The following is a 25,826-nucleotide window of genomic DNA, read 5'->3' on the forward strand; positions in this document are numbered from 1 at the left end:
GGAAGCCCCACCTCCACCACCGAACCCCTTCTTGCTTCAGCCCAGCGTGGGTGAGGGGAATCCATCCTTAATTGCAGGCCGAGGTGTCTCAAGGCAAGCTCAGCAGGCAGTTCCAGTAGCAGGCTGTACATGCAGCCAAGGTAGGTGACTCCACCTAGGTGTCTATTGTCATGCAGCCAAGGTGGGTGAGTCCACCTAGGTGTCTATTGTCATGCAGCCAAGGTGGGTAATTCCACCTAGATCTATTATTTGGTCTATTGTGGTAAACAAGGTCGCTCAGGCCTGCTGAAGGCTGGGGGAAGGGCACAAAGAAGTCGTTGGCTTAACTGCTAAGAGTGTACCTTTCTGAACTTTGAATTGTTCCCTAAGATTTTCTATATCAGAGCCAGTAGCAAAAATATCTTAACCTCGCTTCATCAACAATTTTATTTTTCCAAATGCTTTCTTTTTTTTTTTTTAATTTCTTTTTTTTTTTTTGAACATGAAATGCTTTTTTTATAGCATGTTTTACAAGGGGAGGGGGTAAGAGGGTCCAGGTGGTGGAAAAGTACAAAATCTTCTTGGCCTGTGCCTTGAAACATGTCATGGTCTATATGGTACACTGCCTTGAATTATGATCTACCTGCAGTTCTTCAGAAGATATGGTACACTGCTTGAGTTATGGTCTCCCTGCTATTCTTAAGAAGACATGGTACTCTGCTTTGAGTCTATCTGCAGTTGCTAAGCAGGATCTTGCAGTTGCCAAGCTTCAGAGGACATTGTGCAGGTGGGGAAAGGTAGGGGGTGAGGGTAAGGGCGAGGGTCCTGGCTTCTGGCATCTCCCCCTTCTCTGTTTAGAGAAGGCGTCTTATGTTCAATCCCAACTATGTGAGTTTTGAATTTGGATGTCTAATTATGGGGGGTCTTAGACAAGTTCACAACCCCAAAACACTGATGTGAGACGAGTCACATCGACGGTCGAAGGCTTTAGGCTGTCGACGATGGGCAACGTCAAGGGACTCTGATGTGGGTGAAAGGAGAGCCCTGTCTTAGGCCATGTAGGCTGCACCCACTCCCAGCACCACACACTCCTTTTCGGCTGCATTGGGTGGGCCCCTGGGAAGTGGACCTACAATAATCCCGTCATTGGGCTAACTCACAGCCAAATGCTTTCTAAGGGTGGTGGTCATTGCTTACAAACTACATTTCCAAGTTCTTTCCTAGGATGGTGACTGAATCATTAATCTGTTCCAATGCTTGACCTGAAGGTCAAGCATTATTTTGAGCGCCAGAGATACTGCCCAGTGAGGGGCTGGAAGCCCCCTTAGAGTTTTCATACAATTCTTAGATTAAGAGGGATGTGAAGGCAACAAGCAGAGCAGAACTTCATGATACATGGAGTCCTCAGAACATGTATTCCTCTGGGCCACGCCCCTGCTCGTGAGTTTTGTGAGTTCTAAGCCCTGTCCCTCCTCCTGCATGGCAATTTATTCTCTTGATCTCCCAATCCTGCTCCCCACTGACTACTCTCCTCCCAATCTCATCCTCCCACCACCCCCACAAAGGTGATTTTCATCATGATCTTTACTACAGCAATGGAGAAATAAATGACTTACTGTAGACAGAATAAACATAACACTTTTCTTAATTTGGTAAAGAAATTTTAATTTTTCTCATAATATGTTAAAGAACAATTTAATATGGGACTTCCAAATCAAGGAAATACCTTTAAAGTAGATAATGACTATTCTTATTTTTAACACTTTATATCTGTTTTCACCTATACAGTAATAATTCATATTTTATTAGCATATACCAATTGGACAAGTTAATGGTTTTCACTTAGACATTTTCATACATGTATACAATGTGCCTTGTTTATATCTCACATTACCCTCCCTTTCCTCTCACCCCTACCCCTGCTTCTTCTTACCCCATAGTCCCCCTTCTAATTTCATTTCTATCTTTTTCTACTGACTAGTCTTAATTAGTGCATTTTGTAATCAGACTGGATTCAAGCCATTAGGATTTATATAACTGACTAGGGTTATTTGTAACCGTATATTCAAACAAACTTTCAAAAAAAGGTTAAGAATACTGGAATAAAAATTAGGCCATGGGCAGCCCCAAAAAACATAACAAGAAACATAATCTTAAAAAATGTCCTGAAGATGTAGGCTTTAGCTGCAGATAAAACACACACCCCTATTATTGTTGAAATTGCACTTTGTAACACTGGATAACCTAACATATATAATGCCTCAATAGATTTTTTGTTGACTGAAGGCTCAGTACTGGAAACAAATGCATAGGAGATGTGTGCAGAAAAATCAAAAGAAAACCCTATACAAATAACGAGATTAATCATGGATATGGAATCAAGATTAACATTCCAGAATGCCATGAAACCTGTCACGCCCACAATCACAGAAGCAATAGCAAAAGTGACCCACAGGGAACATACTGGATGAGGAATTAACAATAAGGAGACAATGAACATAGCTGTTGACGCCATCATGACATTTCGAACCGTGTTTTCTATTATTGCAGCATACTGATCGAAATATATGAACGCCTGGTTATATACCATTAAGGGAACTTCACAGTTTTCAGCTATGCCTCGTAGCTTTAGTAACATTCTCTTCTTATTGCTTGAGGATGAAACATCTACAGTTTGGATAAAGCCTCGGGAAGAAGTGATTTCATTTGATGAGGAGATATTAATATCATATTTAAAAATGGGAAAAAAATTTAAAAAGTTTGCAATATTATTCATAAAGGTGTTCTTGTCATTAGGATTATTTCCACTGCTATTCATATATTGCATATATGCCTCCAACCAAAACTCTGTGAGATTTTTATCTATATACTCATTTTGTTCAAATTGTGTCATACAGTTTTCAAGTTTCTGTCTTACATCATTATCCCAATAGTTAACAGTTTCAGTAACAATGACCATAACCCTTGGACCATAATCTGAAAAGTAATCTTCCTCTACATTAAAGTAGGGTGTGATATAGGAATCATCACTTGCCAGGTTCCGAAGATCTAACCCTTCCTGCACTTGGAAGCACCCATATATACTGCATATGATATAGAAAATGTATATCAGCACCACAATGAACTTGGCTTTGGAAGTTGTGAGAAAAGGACCAAAATAGTCTCTAAAGAACAAATTCATCGGATGGTTATCTTCTCCATGTTCATCTGGCATTAAACCGAATGGGGCACAGCAGGACTTTTTAAATGAGGAATAATTTTGGTCTGGCTTTTCCAGCCAGCGGGAGCATGCAACTTCTCTTTTACCATCCAGAGCCATAATTGCTCCAAAACAGGTGATGCTATAAAAATAGCAAAAGAGCAGGGTTGTTCCTGTATAGATGCAAAAATACTGTACAGATCTAAAAGAGCTAGTGATTCCTGTATAGAAAGCAAGAACATTGGTGATGGTGGTGATTGTAATGGACACTGCCACCTTTGAATACGAATTGGAGAGTCGTTCTCTTACGCTCTCTGAAAGGCTAGTCTTCTGCCAGGCAGAAATCATGATAAACATGTCATCAACTCCAACACCTACAACAAAAGAACAGGTCTTCAAGTATATTAATAATATACAAGTTAAAACACTGAACATTTTCTTTTTTTTTTTTTTATTCTTTTTTTTTTTTTTTTTTTTTTTTGGTTTTTCGAGACAGGGTTTCTCTGTGTAGCCCTGGCTGTCCTGGAACTCACTTGGTAGACCAGGCTGGCCGCGAACTCAGAAATCCGCCTGCCTCTGCCTCCCAAGTGCTGGGATTAAAGGCGTGCGCCACCACCGCCCGGCGATCACTGAACATTTTCTATTGCTCATCTTGCGAATCTCTGCTTAAACATTGTTTGCTCAGGCTGTTTCTGAATTTATACCAGAATTTCTCACTCATTCCTCTGTAAGAAGTCTTAGCTCTGTACATAACTGTTGTTTGTGCACAGCACACTCTACTGTTTAACCAGGGTGTCTTCATGATAAAATGAGGACACCTACCTGATGTCCATTACATACTAGTTAAAGCAGCATCAGCAATCCATCTTTGATCACATGAGCCATTTCAACCAATATACAATTACATCTATCAAACATTCTGTTACTTGAAATGCAAACTGGCAAGTGTGTTTCTAGGTAGTATAAGGACACATACGTAGTACTATTTGGATTATAGGACCTACTTCACAGAAATACGCGAAGACAAACTCACAAATCTAGTGTCCCTGCTAGTCTCTATTTGATACCAAGCATGTGGTAGACACAATGTTTCACTGATTCTGAGACTAGAGAGGAGTGCAAAACAGAAATCTTCAGAACCCTTTCCATGATGCAATTTCATGATAGGCTTGAAACAGAACTGAAGAATGTTTGAGAGTTTTGACATTACTAATGTCAAAAAAGAAAGGGGATAAAAAAGGAGACTAGGCAGTCAATCCTACTGCCAATGAATTCATTTTAGACTACAGTTGGGACTGCTCACATTTGTGTGTGCTTTTATTCCCATGTGTAGTTTACAGTAAATCTTGGAACTGCATGCTGACCTTTACTCCTTTTTCATAGATTTCAAGTTAAGGTGGGAGAATACTGGGAATCACAAGCTGGCCTGTAGTTCAGATACTCATGTACCTGACTGAGGTAGAAAGATCCAAAACTTGCACAAAGATAGAGGGATTGTCATAGTCTGAATGGTGGCACCCCAGGACTAGCAGCTCTCAAGTCTCCAGCTGAGCAAAGGAAACAATTAGAGACACTGAGGACCAAGAATGGAATGGATTGGTCTCTTAGGTGTTTAAGAACTGGCCTTATTACTTATAGAATTTCATTCAGAAATTCTCCTCTCAGTTCTTAAGTGGCTGAAACACATATACAAATCTATACACCTGCTCCTGTGGATACACACTGTACACATACAGTGAATACAGACTGACTTGCAGTAAACACATCTCCCTTAACTATAGTTATTGATGGCTGTGTGGAAAGAGAAACTCTTGAACTGTATGGAAGCCATCACATGTCAATAAAAAAATCTATGGCCAATGAGCTGAGGCAGGAAATGGGAGGTGGGAGTTCCAGTAGAGGAGGTGGGATTCTGGGAAATAGGCATGGGAGACCCCAAACACTGAAAGAGACTGACACATAAACCTGAGAAGAGGTAACTAACCAGTGGAAGAAAGTAGACTAAACTGGATTATTGAGATATGAGCTACTCAGGGAAGAGAGTCAAAGCTTATGACCTCGGCATTTAGTCATGAAATATTAAGTCTCAGGGTCGTTATTTCAGGGAACAAAGTGGCTGGGAGGAAAACTACCAACTACAACTGTGGGCACACTAGCTGAGTGTACGAACATAAGGGTGTACTCTGAAAAACAAGGCTAAGTTGATCTACAATATATAAACCCATCTAATATCTACAGGAAAAACATTATTTCTCTCAAATTACATGGTTTGATGTGTGTTTGTGTGTGTATGCTTACTCTTAAATTCTAAAAACAGCATAAAAAAAGAAACCCTATAATCCCTCTTTCAAGGATAACCCTGAAAAACACTTTTTTAAAAAGATTCATTGAGCCAGGCGGTGGTGGCGTACGCCTTTAATCCCAGCACTCGGGAGGCAGAGGCAGACGGATTTCTGAGTTCGAGGCCAGCCTGGTCTACAGAGTGAGTTCCAGGACAGCCAGGGCTACACAGAGAAACCCTGTCTCGAAAACCAAAAAAAAAAAAAAAAAAAAAAAAAACCCAAAAAAAGATTCATCTAAATTTGTTCTATGTAAATATTTTATTTTTGTTTAGCTTTTATTCTTTGTTTTATATCATGCACCACATTTTTGTTCATCTCCCCATTCCTTCATATCTGCCCTTTGGCCTTTCAAATCCACCCCCCCCCCAATTAAAAAACACACAACAAAAAACACAAATCATAGAAAACATATCAGCATGGAATTTGTAGTGTGTCTCACAATACATCCCTCTGTACTGTGAAAATGTGTATCCCACACATTTTCACATTTAAACTTTCATTGCAACAAATCATTGGTCTGGTTTGAGATCTCTGGCTTCTGTGACACAATCAACACTGGATCCTCCCTCACCAGGCCATCTCCCAGTTCTCCTGTTGTTGCCCTGTGTTGTGGAGATCCTGCAGCTTTGGATCAGCAGGACTGGCACTTTCAGGCATCCCAACCATTTATAGATGATATTGATTTTGGGCTGTGCCAACTCAGAGCCCTGAGTGGTAGCTGAGCTAGTCAGTGTGCCAACTTTTCCTTATCCACACCACCAGGGTGAGCTCTCCAGCACTGCTGCTGCTAGGCCACCCACTGCTAAATCAGTAGTAGACAGGGTCAGTTCTCCTGCCCAGATGCCCTTGAGGCTAGCTCACCTGCACCCATGCCTCCAGGGCCAGCTCCATTGTGCTGTCCAATCCAGGCGCAAGGCCTACTCTTCCAAGTACTGCAGCCTGTGAGGAGCTGGACCAGCTCTCAAACCCTCAGGTTTGGCTCATCTGTGCCCTTGCCATCAGGCCAGCTTCACTGTGCTGCCCAGGCAAGGTACAGGGCCCACTCAACTAAGTGCTGCAGCCACACGCCCTTGGAGCCAGCTTTCCAGACCACCGAAGGTGGAGATGGGGTGCATTTGCACCCATGCCACCTCACGGCAGACAAGGGAGGGCCTGCTTTCCTGTACTCTCACCCTTGGGCCAGAGCACCTCTGCCCCATCACGAGGGTCAGCTCTACTGTGCTGCACAGATGATGTGCAGGGCCCACTCACCCAAGTGCTGCAGCGGTGAGGAGCAGGGCTAGTTCTCCCACACTCATAATAAGCCTGTGGGTAGCTTTCCCAATTGTGGGAGGTGGAATAGGTTTGGGGTGGGAGGTGAGAAGGGTATCACCTCTGTGCCTGTGCCACTTCACAGCAGACCTGTCCTAGGGTCAGCTCTCTCACACTCATACCCTTGGGGCCTGCTCACCTAAAGCTCTGCTACCAGAGTCAGTTCCACTGTGCTGCCTGGGTTAGGCACCCTTCAGGCCCACTCTCCCAAGTGCTGCAGCTTATGAGAGATGGGACCAGCTATCCAGAACACTGGAGCCAGTAAGAGGCAGGGCCAGTTCTGAACAGCCCTCAGACATCCATGTAGCCGCCAGTGGCTGCCACGACCAGGGACAACCACATGTTCTTTAGTTGTAATATGAGCCATGGACATTGACACAGACACCTGCTGCTGCATAACCAAGGACTCAGACATGACCCTCAGCATCAATTTGGGCTGGGACTTCACCATAGCACCCAGTGGTGAGGCTGGCCACTCCCAACAGGCTATTCCTCTTCACCCTCCAGTCTCCAGTTCCATCCCTCTTCATAATGATCAAGCTGTTCCACTTCTCTTTCTCATCTGTCCACTACACACTTGCACTTTGTGGTGGCTCCTGTTACAGGCTGGCCACATGGCTGGTAGCCCCCTGGGTAACATTCCCCAGCAAGTGGAGGTCTATGGCCTGCCTGTGAGATGCACCAGAGGGCAGGTCTTTAAATGGCATGACTGAACATAAGTCTCTGTCTTCCTCCTTTCACACTGTGCACTTCGTGGATTTGATTTGAGTTTTATGTATCTCAGGCATAAAATAGCTTTGGCCACCAAGCTAGGCATCAAGCTAGGATGAACAAAGGACTGCCACCTGCTCTACCCCTGACTGATATAAGAACACCACCACCACCAAGGTGTCTCTTTGCCCATTGCCAGAGGGGTGGGTGGGGAGTGGGGGTGGGGAGTATCTTGTTTTATAATGAGAAATTTTCATTTAATTATATTTGTATTTGTTTAAAGGTTGAATATGGTTTCAATGTTTTAATGTCTGATTTGACAAATTCCATATTGATATGGGATCATGTTGCTTTCAATATTTTCTTATTCAAAACATACCAAAATAAACCTATTTATTCTACTTATGATCAATTACATTTACCAGATAAATTTTATAGAAGTGAAATTGCTTGTCTATAGCTCTCCATTTTTAAATTCTTTGATTTGGTACAAACTTGGGGGAATGCAAACCAATTTATACTTTTCCTGAAGCAGAATCTAGAGAATGCTCATTTATACACAGCATTCTAAAACGACCTCACTAGTACTGATTAATCAAGAAAAAAAGAACACTTTTTTTGCTTTGTTTGGTTTTTTTTAGATTAATGTGTATCCCTTGATACAAAATAGTTCTTCTTGTATTTTCAAAGGTTTCTATTTTGTTCTCTATAAACTAATAGCCACATTTCTTTCCTCTATTTGTGTAGGGTGCTATATTTTTCCAACTCTGAAGACAATTTGTTCTTTCTATTGTTTGAGCCAGCTAAACAAAATACATTCCCTTATCCACTGACCATATCTACAGATTTAACACAGATCCATAATTTGTTTTACTCACCAAGAATAAGAAATGGTGAATTTGCAACTATGATCACAAATGGGACTCCAATGTGCAGCATCAGGCCAAAGCCACTCACCACTGACATGGCAACAGAAAACACTCCAAAGACTGCAACCCACATTTTGTTTCTTATACAGTCCAACCTGTAAATTTAGAGGGAAAAATAAGAACTTATGATGGTGATATTTCCATATTGAACTCCTACTAATTGGTTGTTGACTTACACACCTAGGCAGAAGCCTCTGGGCTGACAATTTCCATATCACAATACTGAAAACCAAGTCAAACACACGAACCAGGACTCATTCAAACCAACACCAAGGATAAACTGTTTGAAATGGAACATGTCCAGTTTTTTTTTAATTAATCCAACCCCTGACTTCAACTAGATATAAATGTAGTATAAATAGTCTGCAATTTCAACTTAGTTCAATGAGTGCTGTGGCTAAAAGTATGAAAACATTGTTTTAAATGATTTTCATGATGCTTATGTACTTACTGATGTGGGCTCTATAGAAAGGTTGATAATTTGAAAAAAGAAAGAAAAAATTGAACACGATGCATCCTGAATGACCAACCTATTTTTTTGTCAGGACAACAGAAAAGAAGATAAATACAAGACATGTTTAAAGTATGTTACTATGCCTTATCACCCCACTGGCCACTATAGTTTTTTTTAATTTTTAGGTTTATTTCCTTCTGTGTGTTTTTTTGTTTTTTTGTTTTTGTTTGTTTTTTGCCTGCATATATGTATAAGCATAACATTCATGCTTGGTCCCACAGAAGTCAGAGAGGGTGTCTTATAAGCCATCAATTGCATTCTGGGAACAGAGCATGGCTCCTCTGCATGAGCAACCACAAAATTCTCTTAAACCATCTCTCTGCCCTAAAAGTACATTTTAAAATCTTGCCAATACATTCCAGGTTTTCGGCTTTACTTGCTAGAAATTGCTTCAAAACAATGACTGATACCTACACTTACAAATATATTATAGGGAAAAGAAAACAGATTAGGACCCTAAATGTGAGGATGACAACTGGGAATTCAATGACATTGATCACATTCAAAAAGGTAAAAGATTTCTTTACCTGTTCTCAATCCAGGAAGGAGGAGGCAGCTCCAGAAACATCTGGGAAAGCAAAACCTTGCAAGAGTCTCATAGACCCGCTAGGAGAGGAGACTGAAAGATCCTCAGCCTATCCAGCTGAGAGCTCTAGGAATGTGTCTTTCACAAGTCATCACCCATGTTAAGCTATGTGTTCTGGTGATGCAAATATTCTTTTTAAGTCACTCCTGCTCCTATTAAGTACCCCTAACCCATACACCTTTTAGTAATAACCCCATTAAAAAGCTTGTTAGGTCAGCAGATTGAACTCTGTTGCAATCATTTCTTTGATCTGTTGTGAGTTCCCTTTCTGGGTGAATAGATATGTGTTGTGTCTTCCCAAGAAAAAATGTCACACAATAACCACAAATGATGTTTCAGTTAACAATGTTATTTGGGGGCAGTGTAAAATGTATGATCAATAGGGGCTCCAGAAAATTAAAATGGGGCTGAAAACATGTCCCCTAGTGAGTAAACAGGGGAATATGAAAATGGAAACTACCACAGAATAATCTTCAGGAAAACTCATAGTGAAGGGCTTAGTAGCTATTTAGACCTCTTTCTTAAAGAGTTAAAAAAGGTGCTGGAGAAATGGCTCAGCAGTTAAGAGCACTGGCTGCTCTTCCAATGACCCAGGGTTTAGTTCTCAGCATCTATATAGTGGTTCATCATTAGGTGATCCACCACCATCTTCTGTCCTCCATGTCCACCAGTAATGTATACAGCACATTGGCATACATGCAGGCAAAACACTCATATACAAGAAATAAAAAAAATCTTTTAAAATTCAATATTTCATCAATATATTTATCTAAATATTTATCTTTTGTCCAATATGCCTCTTCTTATTTATTTATTTATTTATTTATTTCTCAAGCACTGCCCCCCTCCTGGTTCCTCCCTCAGTAAGACTCTCACCCATTCTCCCTCACTTTCTCCTCTGAGAGGGTGGGGCTCCCACTGGGTATACCCCCACCCTGGCATTTCATGTTCTGCTAGATTAGGTTTATCCTCTCTCACTAATGCCAAATAAGGCAGCCCTGTTGGGGAACAAATACCATAGTCAAGCTACAGCTTTAGGGAGGGCCTCCACTCTAGTTATTGAGGGGCCCGCATGGAGACTGAGCTGCACATCTGCTGCATATGTGCCAGGAGCCTCATTCTAGCCCATGTGTGTTCTTTGGTTGGTGGCTTAGTTTCTGAGAGCTCCCAGTAGACCAGGTTAGTTGACTTTATTGGTCCTCCCAGAAATAAACCCAGATACCTATGGACACTTGATTTTTGACAAAGAAGCCAAAATCATAAAATGAAAAAAAGCATCTTCAACAAATGGTGCTGGTCTAACAGGATGTCTACATGTAGAAGAATACAAATATACCCATATTCATCATCCTGAACAAAACTCAAGTCCAAGTGGATCAAGGACCTCAGAATAAAACTTGATACACTAAATCTCACAGAAGAGAAAGTAGGAAATAGCCTTGAATGAATTGATACAGGAGATACCATTTCCAGAATGGTACAGAACACCAATAGCTCAGGTGCTAAGGTCAACAATTGATAATGGGACCTCATGAAACTGAAAAGCTTCCGGTAAGGTAAAGGACACTGACAATAGGACAAAACAGCAGCCTACAGATTGGGAAAAGATCTTCATTAACCTTACATCTGGCAGAGGACTAATATCCAAAGTATATAAAGGACTCAAGAAGTTAGACTCCAATAAACCAGATAACCCAGTGGGTGGGTGGGTGGGGGGAGTACCCTCTTAGAGGAGGGGAATGGGATGGGGGTTTGCAGAGAAGAGACTGGCAAGGCTGACAACATTTGAAATGTAAATAACCAAGAAAAAAGAAAATATGAGGTACAGAGCTAAACAGAGTCATCATGGAAATTCAAATCAAAATGACACTGAGGTAAAATATTTTTTTAAAGAGAAAAATTAGCCAGGCAGTGGTGGCACACACCTTTAATCCCAGCACTTGGAGACAGAGGCTGGAGGATTTCTGAGTTCGAGGCCAGCCTGGTCTACAGAGTGAGTTCCAGGACAGCCAGGACTACACAGAGAAACCCTGTCTTGAAAAACCAAAAAAAAAAAAAAAAAAAAAAATTAGATTAAAAAACCATGAAACCTAAAACTAAAAAGTTTTCATCAAGAGAGAGTAAGGTTTAAGGCATACAATTTACTTGCAAGCAAATCAGCAACTAAAAAAAGGAAAGAAACCATGCAAACATTCATGGGTCCGTTTCAAGATGGTAGCTGAACTTCCCAATATTGTCCACCTACAACTAGTTTTGAAGGCAAGAAAGATGAAAAATTGAGAAGATCATGGATTCTCCTCCACAGTGTCAATGAGCCACTGAGGCCAAGCAACGTATGCCAAGGTCAGAGGACCTAAAAGGCCATTGTGTGAAGCTGTAAAGGTGAAGTCTAGAATGTAATTGAGACCTTAGCATGTTGAAGTTGTCAAAAACATGAGACATACATCAAGGAGAACTGCATACAGAGAACGGAACCAGCCCAAGAGAGGGACTACAGGCGACATAGCTATAATGGCTGGGCCATCTAAGCCCATTAAATTGAAGCTCCAGATACCAGACATACAGTACAAAATTTTGTGTTTGCACTTCTGGGTTTCAGTCTTCCTCTCCTCTACTATTTCCTCACTATGTTCCCATGCCTCCTTTTTGGAAGGGTAGTGTATATTCATAAGGGAAGTATATAATTTATTTTTTTTAACAGGGAATCACATTTAACCTAAGTCTCAGAAGAGTCTTTGACTTTTTCAACTTTTTAACAGTGCTAACAGTTAAAACCATGGGGACTTTAAATAAAAAAAAGATTTGTAACTTTTATTTTATGTGTATAATCTTGTACCACAGTTATGGTTATGAGAAGGGATGGTCAGGCCAACTAGGACTAGAGTTACAGGCAGTTATTGGCCACCATGAAGGTGCTGGGAACTGAACCCAGGTATCCTGCAAGAGCAGCAAGTGCTCTTAACTGCTGGACCATTTATCTAGTACTACTGTGGGAATGTTTAAAGTTGGACTAGATGCATTTTGAATCATGCATAAGATGGCCATGAGCCTATTGTGACCAGGGACAGAAAGTATGAGCTTTAATGAAATATGTCCCCCATGGGCTTATGTGTTTGAATATTTGGTCCTCAGTTCCTCAACACTTGGCACTGTTTGTAAGCTTTAGGTGGTAGAGCTTTGCTAGTGAAAGTACATCACTGGGGACCAGCTCTGAGGGTTTGTAGCCTCTCTCCACTGCTTCTTGTCTTTGTTTCCTATGTGTGGATGAAATGTGAGCAGCCAGCTCCCTGTTCCATGATCAACTGTATCCCTCAAGAAACAAGCTATAATGAAACCTTTCTTCTTTTAAGTTTTAATCATGGTTTCTATCAGTGACAGAAAAGTAACTAATACAATACTGTAACTTATGGAATGAAGTGACAAGGCAGATATATGACAATAGATTCCTACTTTAAAAGAGAAAAACTCAATTTAACGATTTGAAATCTGTAAAACTAGGAAAGAAAATAAAACTAAAGCTGACAGAAGTTTCTTCGTCTCTTCTGCTATAACAAAATGCCTTAGACCGAGTAACCCATAAAGAGCAGAAGGGAAAAGCTGGCAAAATCAGAGATATGAAGGAGACTAAAGTTTGTCTGGGTCTCTGGGAGAGGGATTAGCAGGTTACTGCATAATAAATATAGAGAATCTGTTCATAGTGATGGGAAAAAACTTGTGAAGCAGATAGTTGTGTTGGATAAACAGCATGGATATAATTAACATTATCAAATTGTTCACTTAAAATGAAATATTGTAAAGTGTGTATGTTCCATCACAATATTATTATGAAGTAAGAACTAAAAAAAAATTAGTGAGAGCTTTACCTGGCGCATGATACAACTGCAAATAGTATGATTAAAATGTACGCCAAGTGAAACAAAGGAATCACAGTCTTGGAGGTTGCCTCAAACTCCAACTGTCTGGAAAGGGACGTGAAGTAAACCACCTGCAACAAAGAACATGCCCGGGAAATAAATTCAGATTACAGATTCCGTCAAAAGTAGGAACACTACTGGATGCCTCAGCTTGTTGATGGGCACACACTAAAATAACAAAACATTTACTTCCTCACATAAAGTCTTCAGCATGCTTCCCAGTGTTTCCTTTACAACGCAAAGCCAAATTTGAGTTTTATACACAACTGTGAAACCCTGTCCTCCTCAACAACTGTGGAAAGTGTGGCATTTTATAAATCTTGTTAGATTGCTATCTTCTCATATTTTAATGCCAGTATCTCCTTAGGAAACACTTGGCCCTCCAGTAAGTATTCACTTTCACTGGGGTTATATATTAGAATTGCTGGCCCAGAAATTTATCAGACAACATGAACTTCAACACTAAGCTAGGTTGCTATAACAATCCTGAAAAAGGCTGAGCTATCTATCTTCTAATATAGCACGACAGAACTTGAAAGTTTCGTCTTTTAATTTCATTAGATACAAATAGGCTTTAAAGACTCCTAGGAACAAGAGGAATGTCACTAAAAGAAATAATTTTCAAGTGACCTAACTAGAAAACCAAACCCTACACCAAATGTGAAAATTAGTTTCTACATTAAACAGAGTTACTGATGCGAGATTTGGCGTCACCCACGTTACAATAGGTTTTCACTCTAAGCACAATAGAGCATTCCCGGAGTCACTCTTTCCCTTAGTGTCCTCCCTTGCAAACCCTAACCTCTAGAATACCTCAATCTCTTCCAGAGCCAGACTGCTCTTCATGTCATTGAAATGGTCAAGAAAGTGAGTCAGCCATGCCTGGCTACGTTCACTGTCCTCGGGGTCCTCTGTCTTGAGGTAGTACAGCAGCCTCATTGCTCGTGACTCCACTAGTTGTTGACCTGTTCCCATCGTTTGGCCCAAGACATTTCCTCCAAAGAAGCCCGCTAAGTAGATGAGGTGGGTGGACAAGTTGTGGATAGGGAAGGTGAGGTCTGACAGGTTTAACGACGAGTCGTGCTGCCAGGAGTGCAGCAGAGGGTTGGGCGGCACGCACAGCGTCTTGTACTTGGCACACACCTCTGGGTACAGGATCTGTGTTCCATTTTCCTGGACAGCTTTGAGCGCCTGTACTGCTTGGTCCAGCTTGTTCACCTCTTTGAATACTTCCGGGTCCAGCAGCGAGTCGGTGAGGGACACCACCAAGATGGATGCGAAGTTGGTCTCAGAGCTGGTCCTGGAGGCGGAGAAGCGGTAAGTGTCATTGGTACTGAAATGACCCTGCACAAAACGCCGCTCTGCCTTGGCCGGGCTGCCAATTGGTGTGTACTGCTCCTCCAGGTTCTCCTTTTCCTTGGGTAGGAAGATGAGGCCGGTGCCCAGCGAGGCCGTCAACAGTGCAGGACCGAGCAAAAACAGCCAGGGGTTTGCGCCCACGATGGCGCCAAAGCGCTGGAAGCAGCGTGACAGCGGGGCCTCCAAGCAGTCGGTGTGGCACCGACGTGGCGGAGGTGCCTCCTGACCCAGCGGCGGCAGGCGCTCCAATGGCGGCCCGGTGGTCCAGCTAGGGATCACCTCATCAGGTGGCGCAGCTTCCAGTTGGCCTTCCGAAGGTGCCTCCCGCTGCTCCTCCTCTCCTGGCACCTCCTTGGACGGTGACTCCTGCTGTTCCTCCTCTCCTGGCGCCACCTTGGAGGAGATCATGTCGCCCACAGCTGTTCAGAGGAGCTGCTGCGGAGCTGGTCTCACCCCAACCGTCCGGGACCGGGACCGTTGGTTGGTCATATGCCCGGATGCTGGAGACAACGGTTGGGAACACGTGGACGAGGCGACCTTCCTGGTCCGGGTCTGTTCCAGGTTAGAGTTAATACCATCCTCCTTGTCACAGAGTATCTCCTCAAGCTCCTCCTGTGGAGCATCCCTCTACCCCTGTACTTACCAAAGCCCTCAGTGGGAGCATAAATTTAACCTTTCTAGTTTGGCGTCCCAGTGTCTGGGACAACTTCACACTTACTTTGTTGTCCTGTGTCCCTACTAGACTGTCAGAACTCTGAGGCTGAGAATTAGTATATCTAGTGTTGCTAACAAATTTAAATGCCAACCAGAGGAACATAAGTATTTCTTAGAGTATTAATACTGCCCATACTACTTAAACAGTTATCTATCAATCTAAAGTTTACACAGTTTCCAATCTAAACGAAAATTGTACCAAGACAGATTCGGGGATCATTATGAATTAGCCTCCATAAAGCTGGGAAAGGATAGAATGGAGGTTGGAATATCAGGGAGTCAGGGGAGGGGTTTGTGAAATTCCTTCAGGGATCCTGTTAACAACCCAATTACACTCAGAACTAGCTATCTTCTGTATATTTCTGTTGATTTTGTTGCCGTGGTGACTGTAGGCTAAGGTTGTCTGTAGGTTGTCACAGCTGTTCTACCACAGGCCGCAGTGGATGTGTTAAGAGGAGTTATCTATCACTTTTGCTTAAACTGGCCAGTTTATGGTTTGTCCTAAATTATATACCTGATGCCACATGCAGTGGTTGGCACCAGTATCTCTAACTATTCAGGAGGCTGGGACATAGATATATTGTAAGTTCAAGGCTAGTTTGGACAGCATAGCAGGGCATTGTCTTAAAACAAAATATTGAGCCTGTAATTCAAAATATTGACTGTAATTAAATGTTAAAGTGTTTGCCTAGCATGCACCAGATCTAGGACTTAATCCCAAGCACCACAAAAATGCAGCTGGAAAAATTCTAATAATACATGGACTAACTATTGATCTATCCTGTCATGCTTAGGGTTAGAATGAAAGTGATGTTCAGGGAAGCACACCTAACAGTAACATCCAAAGTAAATCAGAATAAAAGATAAAATGAATAAATTTAATAAGTACTGAGTCCAGACATTAGATAATAGTTGCCTCCATTGGGGCAGAAACTGGGAAGACAGCTTGTGGTAGTTTGAGTATGCCTAGTCAGGGAGTGGCACTATTTGGAGGTGTGGCCTTGTTGGAGTGGGTGTGGCCTTGTTGGAGTAGGTGTGGCCTTGGATTAGGTGTGTCACTGTAGGTGTGGGCTTTAATGCCCTATTCCTAGCTGCGTGGAACAGGGCCTTCTATTAGCCTTCAGATGAAGACGTAGAACTCTCAGTTGCTCCTGCACCATGCCTGCCTGCATGCTGCCATGCTCCCACCTTGATAATAATGGACTAAACCTCTGAAACTGTAAGCCAGCCTCAATTAAATGTTGACCTTATGAGAGTTGCCTTGGTCATGGTGTCTGTTCACGGCAAGAAAACCCTAAGACACAGTTTTAAGCCTTTTTTGTCATTTTGTTTTGTTTTTAAAATACCTCTTTTTAAAGGAAAAAAAAATCACTTATAGGCTACAGCAAAACCAGAAAGACAAAACGTCCCTAAAGGAGATTCAAGTTGAATTCCTGTGCCATAGAAAAGAAATAGAGACTGCAGAACAAGCAAGGGATAAGTCAGGTGGAGAAGATACCAGGTGGCTAGTTCTAGGAGTGTGAGTGAGGAATTACTTACAGTAACCCTCAGTACGACTGGTGGTGGGGTACTTACAAAAGCATGTGCAACTCCAGAGTAGCTATTTCTACAGAAAGTACCTTTGAGGTATGTGGTCTGTTGCTCTGTACTGTAATGCTAAACACTACTAGCCCTCAGGGATAAAGATGCGGACAGCACACAGCTGGGTAGAAGAGAGGTAGATAGGGTTTTGGCTCTTGGCTTGGGGTCTGAGGAAACCACGAGGCGAAAAGAGAGAAGAGGGATAGAGAAGACAGCATGGGGTAGGTGAGTCATGAAAACACGGACATGAGAGCCAATTGGTGTCAAGAGCGACCCAGATGGAACTTGCAAGCTATAATTCGGGGTTATCAATAGGAAAGTAGATACGAATAGTTTGGAGGGTTGATATCTGCCCAGCTCTGGTGCTTTAAAGGCTTATTATAATTATAAAGGCTTTGTGTCTTTTATCTGAGAACTGAATGATCAAAGGTGGGATAGAAACCCCTGACTGAGATTAAACGCTCGCTACAACAAAGTACACTCCAGCATCGTGACAACTGTAATGAGAGCTGCATCCTTGAAGCTACCTGAACAACCTTCAAGCAGTTTGGCTAATCTGTCTCCTCTACCTATACCAAGGTTTTACTACATATATAAAACCTTGTGGAAGCGACGGTCTTGTGAATTTCTTTAACTTCAAAAACTTTCTGGGCCTTGTTTTATAATGAGGATGCTCTCCCGGATTCCTGGTGGGGGGTTGGGGGGAGGAGGATTGCTTACCCATATTCAACACACCCCAATCTACTTTCTTTTTTTCTTTTTTTTTTTTTTTTGCCGTCAATAAGAAATTTACTTATTTTAAAAAAATCCAAATGCTGGCATTGTCCAGAAAATTTTAACAGGTTTATTTATAATTGTTATAAAGTTGAACTGTTGAAATGTGTTCACTGAAACATTTTGCTTGCATTAATGCTTTACATCTTGCATTTATATTAAAAATTCACACACAAATGAACGTGGAGAAACTGCCAATACCTGATTCTGTCCCCTATGTTTCCACTCGCAATCATATACTTAGGTGCCTTTGACCCCATGGAAAAAATATCTAACATTCAGAACTACTGATAACAGGAAGAAGAGGAAAAAAAATTTTTTTTTTAGAATGAAATGTTTCCCCTCATAGTGGACTCTTAAGCACGCTCCCCGCGTATGCGGCGAGCTAGCTGGATATCTTTTGGCATAATTGTTACACGTTTGGCATGGATAGCACACAGGTTGGTATCTTCAAAAAGGCCAACCAGATAGGCCTCACTTGCCTCCTGCAAAGCACCAATAGCTGCACTCTGGAAGCGCAGATCTGTTTTGAAGTCCTGAGCAATTTCTTGCACCAGACGTTGAAAGGGGAGCTTGCGAATCAGAAGTTCAGTGGACTTCTGATAGCGCCTGATTTCACGGAGTGCCACAGTACCAGGCCTGTAACGATGGGGTTTCTTCACCCCTCCAGTAGAGGGCGCACTCTTGCGAGCGGCTTTTGTAGCCAGTTGTTTCCTGGGTGCTTTACCACCGGTGGATTTGCGGGCAGTCTGCTTTGTACGAGCCATGGTATGGGGACCTCCTTACCCCCCTTCTCCTTCGGCTGGAGCTCGGCAAGCGAGAGGCGGCGCTGGCGTTAGAGAGTGGCGGCGCGGCGAAGGCTGCGAACATCCCCAATCTACTTTCTGTGCAGCCTTTCAGCTAATTGTGTTGTTGTTTTTGAATTGTTTTTTGTAACCACTTCTGTAATGGTTTCTGACAAAGTTTAAGTGACATCCTGGGAGTAAAGTGCTTATTTACACAAACATAAGGATCTGAGTTGGCATTCCCAATTCAGGTATTGTTTTGTTTTGTTTTTAAAGGTGGGAGTGTGTGGTATCAAAGACATATACATAACTTCAGAGGAATGACATCTAAGGCTAGCCTCCAAACATACTACACACATGTACCCACACAGATCCACTCATATAAACAACCACATGCTTGTACACACACAAAAAAAATATAAATAAATTTTAAAATGTATTTTTTTAAAAGGAGAAAGTGTAGATGAAAAATTACGGAGAAAAAGTTCTCAAATGTCCTCCCATTTTGCTTCTAATATCCACATGTCTGCTGAGAGCTGGAGACTGGAAGCTGTCCAGTCTTCCTTTATATCTGCATTTGGATAAATTCTGTCGATCACAATGTAGTGTGCAGTTACTGCATTTTCCTGAAGAGGCTTACACAATCCCTGTAAAATCTCTCATGACTTCCACTTGTACAAATATCAGGTGCCTAGAGAAATTTTTATCAACTCAGAGAAGGAACTGGACTCAAAGCAGAATGATCAGAAACTAACACTGAAATAAAACTAATAAACATCAAGTGAGAAGACCAAGACATCATTTTTAAGAGTTGTTGCAGTAGTTGATTAGTTCTACTCAAATCACCCCCGGCAGTAGCAGGTGCTCAAGTTCCTCACTACCCACCCCAATGTTCTGGATTCCTGAATGAAACACACACACACACAGAGCCTTATAATTAATATGACTTAATCAGCTCAATGGGCCACTCCCAAACATACATGTGAATAACACCTCCCCTCCCGTATTCCTGAGTTATTACTTACTAAAATCTATATTCCATCATTGTTGCCCAGTGGGGGAGGGGGACCTGAGGCCGCTCTTCCCAGGCTCTTACATGATTGCTGTGCTGTCTCTCCTGCACCTCTCAGGCCTGGTCCTTCTTTCCCAGTGTGGTGAGTCTGAATCCTCCTTCCTTTCTTGGTCCCCTTCCACCTCTGTCTCTCTGCCTAGCTATTGGCCTCTGGCAACTTTATTTACCAGTGGAAACCAACTTGGGGCAGAAACCCTCAACATCTTACAGGCAGGATTCTCCTCCAATTTGGGGAACCCAATTAACATAATACAAGTGTTAAACAAAATCCACAACAAAGAGTCACACAAAATAGATTTATGAAATACAAAATAAGTAGTTAGAAATAGTGGTATACACCTTTAAAGCCAGCACTCAGTATGCAAAGGTAGGCGAGTCTCATGAGTTAGAGGCCACCCTGATCAGCTAGGGCTGGTACAGGGAGAAACCCTGTCTAGAAGGAAAAGAAAAAGATACAAAAAGAGTCAGCTTAAGAAGTCTGTGTAACAATTTTCCTCCCTAAATCTAAATACATAAAGACATTTTAAAGGTGTCCAAGGCTCCAGGTCTACTTTTAGGCTTTGTTTTGTTTATAAGAGAAACTATATGTTTTTTTTTTTCATGCCATTTCTACCACTTATTCTGAACCCAGTCAGTGGATCTGAGCATAGGCCAAACTTGTGTGAGAAATAATACATTAAAAACGTAACTGAAAGATTTAGGTATATATATATATATATATATATATATATATATATATATATATATATATTTATCTTGGTAACTAAGACCAATGAATCTGGGGGAAATTGGGCTTCAGTCTTCTTTCAGCTTCAGGGAGACATTTCTTTAATTTTCTTTTTTCTTTTCTTTCTTTTTTTTTTTTTGGTTTTTCGAGACAGGGTTTCTCTGTGTAGCCCTGGCTGTCCTGGAACTCACTCTGTAGACCAGGCTGGTCTCAAACTCGGAAATCTGCCTGCCTCTGCCTCCCAAGTACTGGGATTAAAGGTGTGCGCCACCACTGTCCGGCCCATTTCTTTAATTTTCAATAAGTTTTGCTTAGTTGCCCTTCAAAAACAAAAAACAATCAACTTGATCTAGATAAACTTTATCAGGTTTAAAGAAATATAATTACACAAATACAACTGCCAATATAAAATTATTAACAGTGACATTGTTATATTATTTACACTTAATCTAATTTTAATGAGCCAATAATATTTTGTCAGGCAGAACAAGAAACTGGGAAACATAAATATATTATCAAACTGACCTATTTGTTTTAATAACCAAAGTGAAGAATCACAGAAAAATAAGTTAGAACCTGAGATCATTTGTTTCAGAAGCCCACAACAAAAGGCAGCCTTTTTTTCTTGTCTATCTTACAAATTAGGTTAGGAACTAGGAAATACCCAATGGAGATCAACCACAAAGCACAGCGGCAGTTGTAAAAAGGTTGGCACAGTTATTGAGACTGCTGAATACAGAGCTCTTATGTACAGAATTCATATGAGAAATATATACTATTTTATTTTATTTCAGAACCACAATATCTCTATATAATAATAGACAGAAAATTGTTTGGAATAGGATAGAAGCATGTGATCCAAAGATTCAGAGTAAATTGAGAAAGAATACTCAAATACTTCACAGTGATATCTCAGCCAAAATGGAGTACAGATTTGATGGTTGTCCCAATGGTTATGATAGAGCTGAAAATTTTATTCCATCCACTGTACTGGAGCTGTTACATTTAGTAAATCACATTACTTAGGGGATACTAGTGTAAAACCTACATTGCTTCCGATTGAAAGCACAGTGAGGAGCATTCCATGATTTTACATAATAAAAATCATCTAAGAATACGTTTCTTTAAACATGTCCCATCACTGGACTTCAGATCACAGCAGATTAAAGTATCAGACTGCTGATCAGGACTGAAGCGTTACTAGATGTTCTTCCACATTTGTTACATTTAAAGGGTCTCTCACCCGTTTGAATTCTCTGATGCTGAAAAAGGTGAGTTCTCTGGCTTCAAGCCTTACCATATTTATTAGGTTCATAGAGGTTTTCTCAAGTGTGAATTTGTTGATGCTTGATAATGGGTGAATTTTCAGGGAAGCCTTTTCCACATTTACTACATATATGTCATTTTTCTTCAGTGTGACCTCTTTGATGCTGCACAAAGGCTAAATGGGCAGTGAATGTTTTTCTACATTCATTACACTCACAGAGTTCTTTCCTCAGTATGAGTTCTCTGATGTTGTACAAGATATGAGACATCAGTGAAGGACTTTCCACAATCAGTGCAGTCATAAAGTTTCTTTCTGCTATAACCTTCTCTGATTTTTAATGAAAAATAAGCAGTCACTGAAAGCTTTTTCACATTCATTACATTTTATAAGGTCTTTCACCTATATGAATTCTCTGATATAGAATAAAAAATTGTTAGTGAATGATGCACACACACTACGTTTATAAGGTTTCTCTCTAGTATGAGCTCTCTGATGGTCAGTAGGAGATGAACTCTGGCTAAAAGCCTTTCTACAACCATTACATTTATAAGGCTCTTCTCTGGTATTAATCATCTGATGAAAAAGTTTGAACTGTCTTTGGATTTTTTTTTGCACATTCACTCTGTTTATAAGTTTTCTTTCTAGAATGCATTTGCCTTTTAATTGGACTTAGTGGTATCTGAAACTTTTTCAAAACTGTCTAAATCTATGTTATTTCTCTCCAGAATGAGTAATATGCTGTGTAATAAATTTGATCTTAGAAGAAGTTTTCTCTCCAAAGTCATTAACATACACTTTTCTTCAAAGGGTATTCCTTATGAGAAAGTATCATTTGATGAATACCTGTGGTCAGGATAAAAGAACCTTGTAAAATTTTGTCTATAGCATTTTATCTGTGCTTTTCTACTATGAACCTTTTCATGGTGAATGATGAAGGTGTTTGTTCAAAAAGGTAGATTCTAAACTCTTCTCTTTGATATCTTTCCTGGTCTTCAAATCAGAAAGGAATACGAAATAATTTTCTGCATCAAGATATTGGCAATTTTAATGATGAAATACAAGTTACTATACTGAAATGAATCCATATTAGAAGAGCTTTAATCCTATGGGAAAATAATAAGTCAGCAGAATAGAGGGAGACACTGTAGAGAAGAAGCTGGACCAATTGACAATATTATAAACTCTTAAAGACAAAAAAAAAGTCTGAAAGATGAAAGTTTAATATTCTATGCTATGTGGGTCTCTGTGGCCACCATGGCCAGGAGAGTAAGGATCAGTGGAAGGCAAGAAGTGACTTTGGTTCAACAAGACAAAGTAGCCACTGTTGGTTCAAACTTTGAGAGTCTGACCTTAAATAGTTTATTTTAGACATATTTAAGCACACCACAATTTGGTGGAAACTTTTCTGGTGTTAACTCAGTCCTGTGTGTAATAAGGCTTATGACATGTCTACATCAAAACTCTTTGTAAAGTTCATGTGTGTCTTAGTCAGAGTTTCTATTTCTGCACAAACATCAGGACCAAGAAGCAAGTTTGGGAGGAAAGAGTTTATTCAGTTTACATTTTCCACATTGCTGTTGATCACCAAAGGAAGTCAGGACTGGAACTCAAGCAGAGAAGCAGGAGTTGATGCAGAAGCTATAGAGGGATGTTACTTACTGCCTTGTTCAGCTTGCTTTCTTATAAAACCCAAGACTACCAGCCCAGGGATGGTACTGTAAGACTCTATTGAGCAGAGACTTAGTTTACCAGAGACCCCCTGAGTGAACCATTCGGAGACAAGAACCGATGCAAAAAGCAAGAGGAATTTTAATGATCCAGCACATTGGGGTCGTCCTACAGGGAAGGTGGAGTGGCGACCATGAACCGCCCATTTAGCCGTTCTTATACCGTTTAAGGGGTATAATAGAGAAACAGTGACTAAGCACAATGTGATTGGGAGAACAGTGTGACTTTTAAACTAATTGGTCTTTAGGGAATGAGGTGTGTGGTGGGGTCCTTTGCCCGTGGGTGGCCAACAGGTCGGCTTTTCTCCTCTGTTGTCTGAGGAATGTTGATTAGTCTCTCTCTCTTCCAGAGACATTCCTTAACTGACTGGGAATGTTAGTTAGCCTCTCCTGATCGGATCTCTTCAGTACCACCCACAAGGGGTCCTCCCCACTTCATCACTAATTGAGAAAATGCCTCACAGGTGGATCTCATGGAGGCATTTTCTCAACTGAAGCTCTTTTCTCTGTGATAACTCCAACTTGTGTTAAGTTGACACAAAACCGGCCAATACAATATGACATCATCCATAAAGATAGATTTTATAGATTGAAAAACTCATGATACATATCTGGGGGAAGATCTTCTGTGGTCTTGCTTCTACAGCACAAAGACCTCCAGGCTATTGATAATGTCTGTTCCCAGCCTTCTGGGCAAATAACAGGCCACACATCCCTCCCTTTGAAAGGATAATCCTGTGTGTTTAAGATTCCTGGTTCCCCTAGTACTTATCTGTGATATACCTCCCATGCTTTTTGAAAATGAACAAGCTTAGAGAAGTTATAAGATTAACCAAAAGACATGGGGGTGTTGTAGATGGGCAGAACTAGAAACCAGGTTTTATCTAAAACTAAGAAGCTAGAAATACAAGTATAAAACAAAGCAACACCAGAGTGTGCAGAACACAACCCCAGAATAACAGAACTGATGACATTAAGAGACAATATATGAACATTTTAAACCAGATATATGAATCTCCTAAAGATTCATCTCTAAATTGAACATACATATTTATCCTTCAGGATAGCAAGTACCTTGTTTGCACAGAGAAAGAAAAGGCTTGTACCCTTTTATTGCTAAATGAATCAAACCCCAGTCTGGAAGAAGGAAGCTTTGTTCTTTTTAGTAAGATTAAGCCTGCCTTGCTGTGAAGAAAAGACCTGTCTGTCCCATGGTAAGGAGAAGCCTGCCTGCTCTTTCTGCGCTCTCTCTCTCTCTCTCTCTCTTTCTCTCTCTCTCTCTCTCTGCAGCTTCTTCTTTGTCCCTCTTTCTTTCTGCATTCTGTGCATTGCTCTCTTCATTTCTAAGTCCCCTTATAATTTCTAAGATAGTCTGTTCTGCTATCTTTTCCTAATCTTGCTCTCTCTTCCTGTTCTGATGTGATAATGCCTTTCAATGCAATCATTCCTAGTCTTTTGTACCTTTTCTAGGAGAATAGGTCACATGGTTTCCCCAAGCATCCCCTTTTCCCCAAAAGGTTCACTAGAAGAGCATAACATAAATTCAAGTCATAAATTGAATAAGAAGTTTACAACAAAGAATGTTTACATATGTATCCATTAAGACTAGACATTCATTATCTGTCACTAGCTCTACAGGTTCATGGAGAGCTAAAGATCATAACTGAGTTATCATTTAAGTTTTGTATAGATAAACCCAGTCAATATTTTATCTTCTGTCCTTGCACCTACAATAAATTATTAGTTCCCTTTTATGACTTTTGGTTAATTCTGTTACTACCTCTTGGAATGTGTTCTAATATAGTCACCAGACTGTCACTGTATGTCCAAGCACTTAAGAGGTGGGTCTTTGTTGTGGATTTGGTCTAATGCTTGTATTGTTAATTAGGTTCCCAAAATTGCACAAGACTTCACACATAAGACGCCAAGGGACCCTGCCCCCAGCTGGTTTTGATTGGTAAATAAAGTTGCTGGTGGTCAATGGCTGGGCAGGGAAACAGAGGTAGGATTTTAGGGTGCCCAGCCAAGGGGACTGAGAGAGGTAGAAGGAAATAGGGCAGCCATGTTGGAAAAGGAGTAGCTGTCATCACTGAGCAGTAACGGACAGAAAGACAGCCAACATGTAAGAGCCAGGGAAGAGTGGCCCCAGCCCCCCACCCCATCTGGGTCTATGGCAGCAAAGATAGAATATAGATTTTAGTTAGTAATAACTCAGGAATATTGGAGTGGTGGTGTCAGCCACATGGAGGTTTGGAAGCGGCCCAGTCATTGGGGTGCTTAAGGCATATTAAAATATAAGGCTGCATGCGTGTCTCTTTCATTTGGGAAACCAGAA

General features: G+C 41.1%; 2 protein-coding genes and 1 non-coding gene across 3 annotated transcripts; all 3 read right to left on the reverse strand.

The window, feature by feature from the left end:
• Positions 1-1,618: 1,618 nt before the first annotated feature.
• On the reverse strand, positions 1,619-15,336 carry Ptchd3 (patched domain containing 3). The gene is made up of 4 exons (XM_028787828.1): positions 14,299-15,336; positions 13,435-13,556; positions 8,421-8,566; positions 1,619-3,552 (listed from the first exon to the last, which is right to left on the reverse strand). Exons 1-4 carry the CDS (start codon positions 15,250-15,252, stop codon positions 2,057-2,059), a joined length of 2,718 nt encoding a protein of 905 aa, XP_028643661.1. The 5' UTR covers positions 15,253-15,336; the 3' UTR covers positions 1,619-2,056.
• On the reverse strand, positions 7,603-7,746 carry LOC114639234. Its single transcript, XR_003713980.1, has one exon. It is a non-coding gene; the product is annotated as a small nucleolar RNA SNORA48 (small nucleolar RNA).
• A 2,689-nt stretch (positions 15,337-18,025) lies between the features above and the next one.
• On the reverse strand, positions 18,026-18,704 carry LOC114639188 (histone H3.3-like). Its single transcript, XM_028787912.1, has one exon. The coding sequence runs from the start codon at positions 18,678-18,680 to the stop codon at positions 18,270-18,272; it is 411 nt and encodes a 136-aa protein (XP_028643745.1). The 5' UTR covers positions 18,681-18,704; the 3' UTR covers positions 18,026-18,269.
• Between the last annotated feature and the right edge of the window lie 7,122 nt (positions 18,705-25,826).

This window comes from Grammomys surdaster, unplaced genomic scaffold, assembly GCF_004785775.1.
Source record: "Grammomys surdaster isolate TR1022 unplaced genomic scaffold, NIH_TR_1.0 125688, whole genome shotgun sequence".
Taxonomy (NCBI): Eukaryota; Metazoa; Chordata; class Mammalia; order Rodentia; family Muridae; genus Grammomys; species Grammomys surdaster.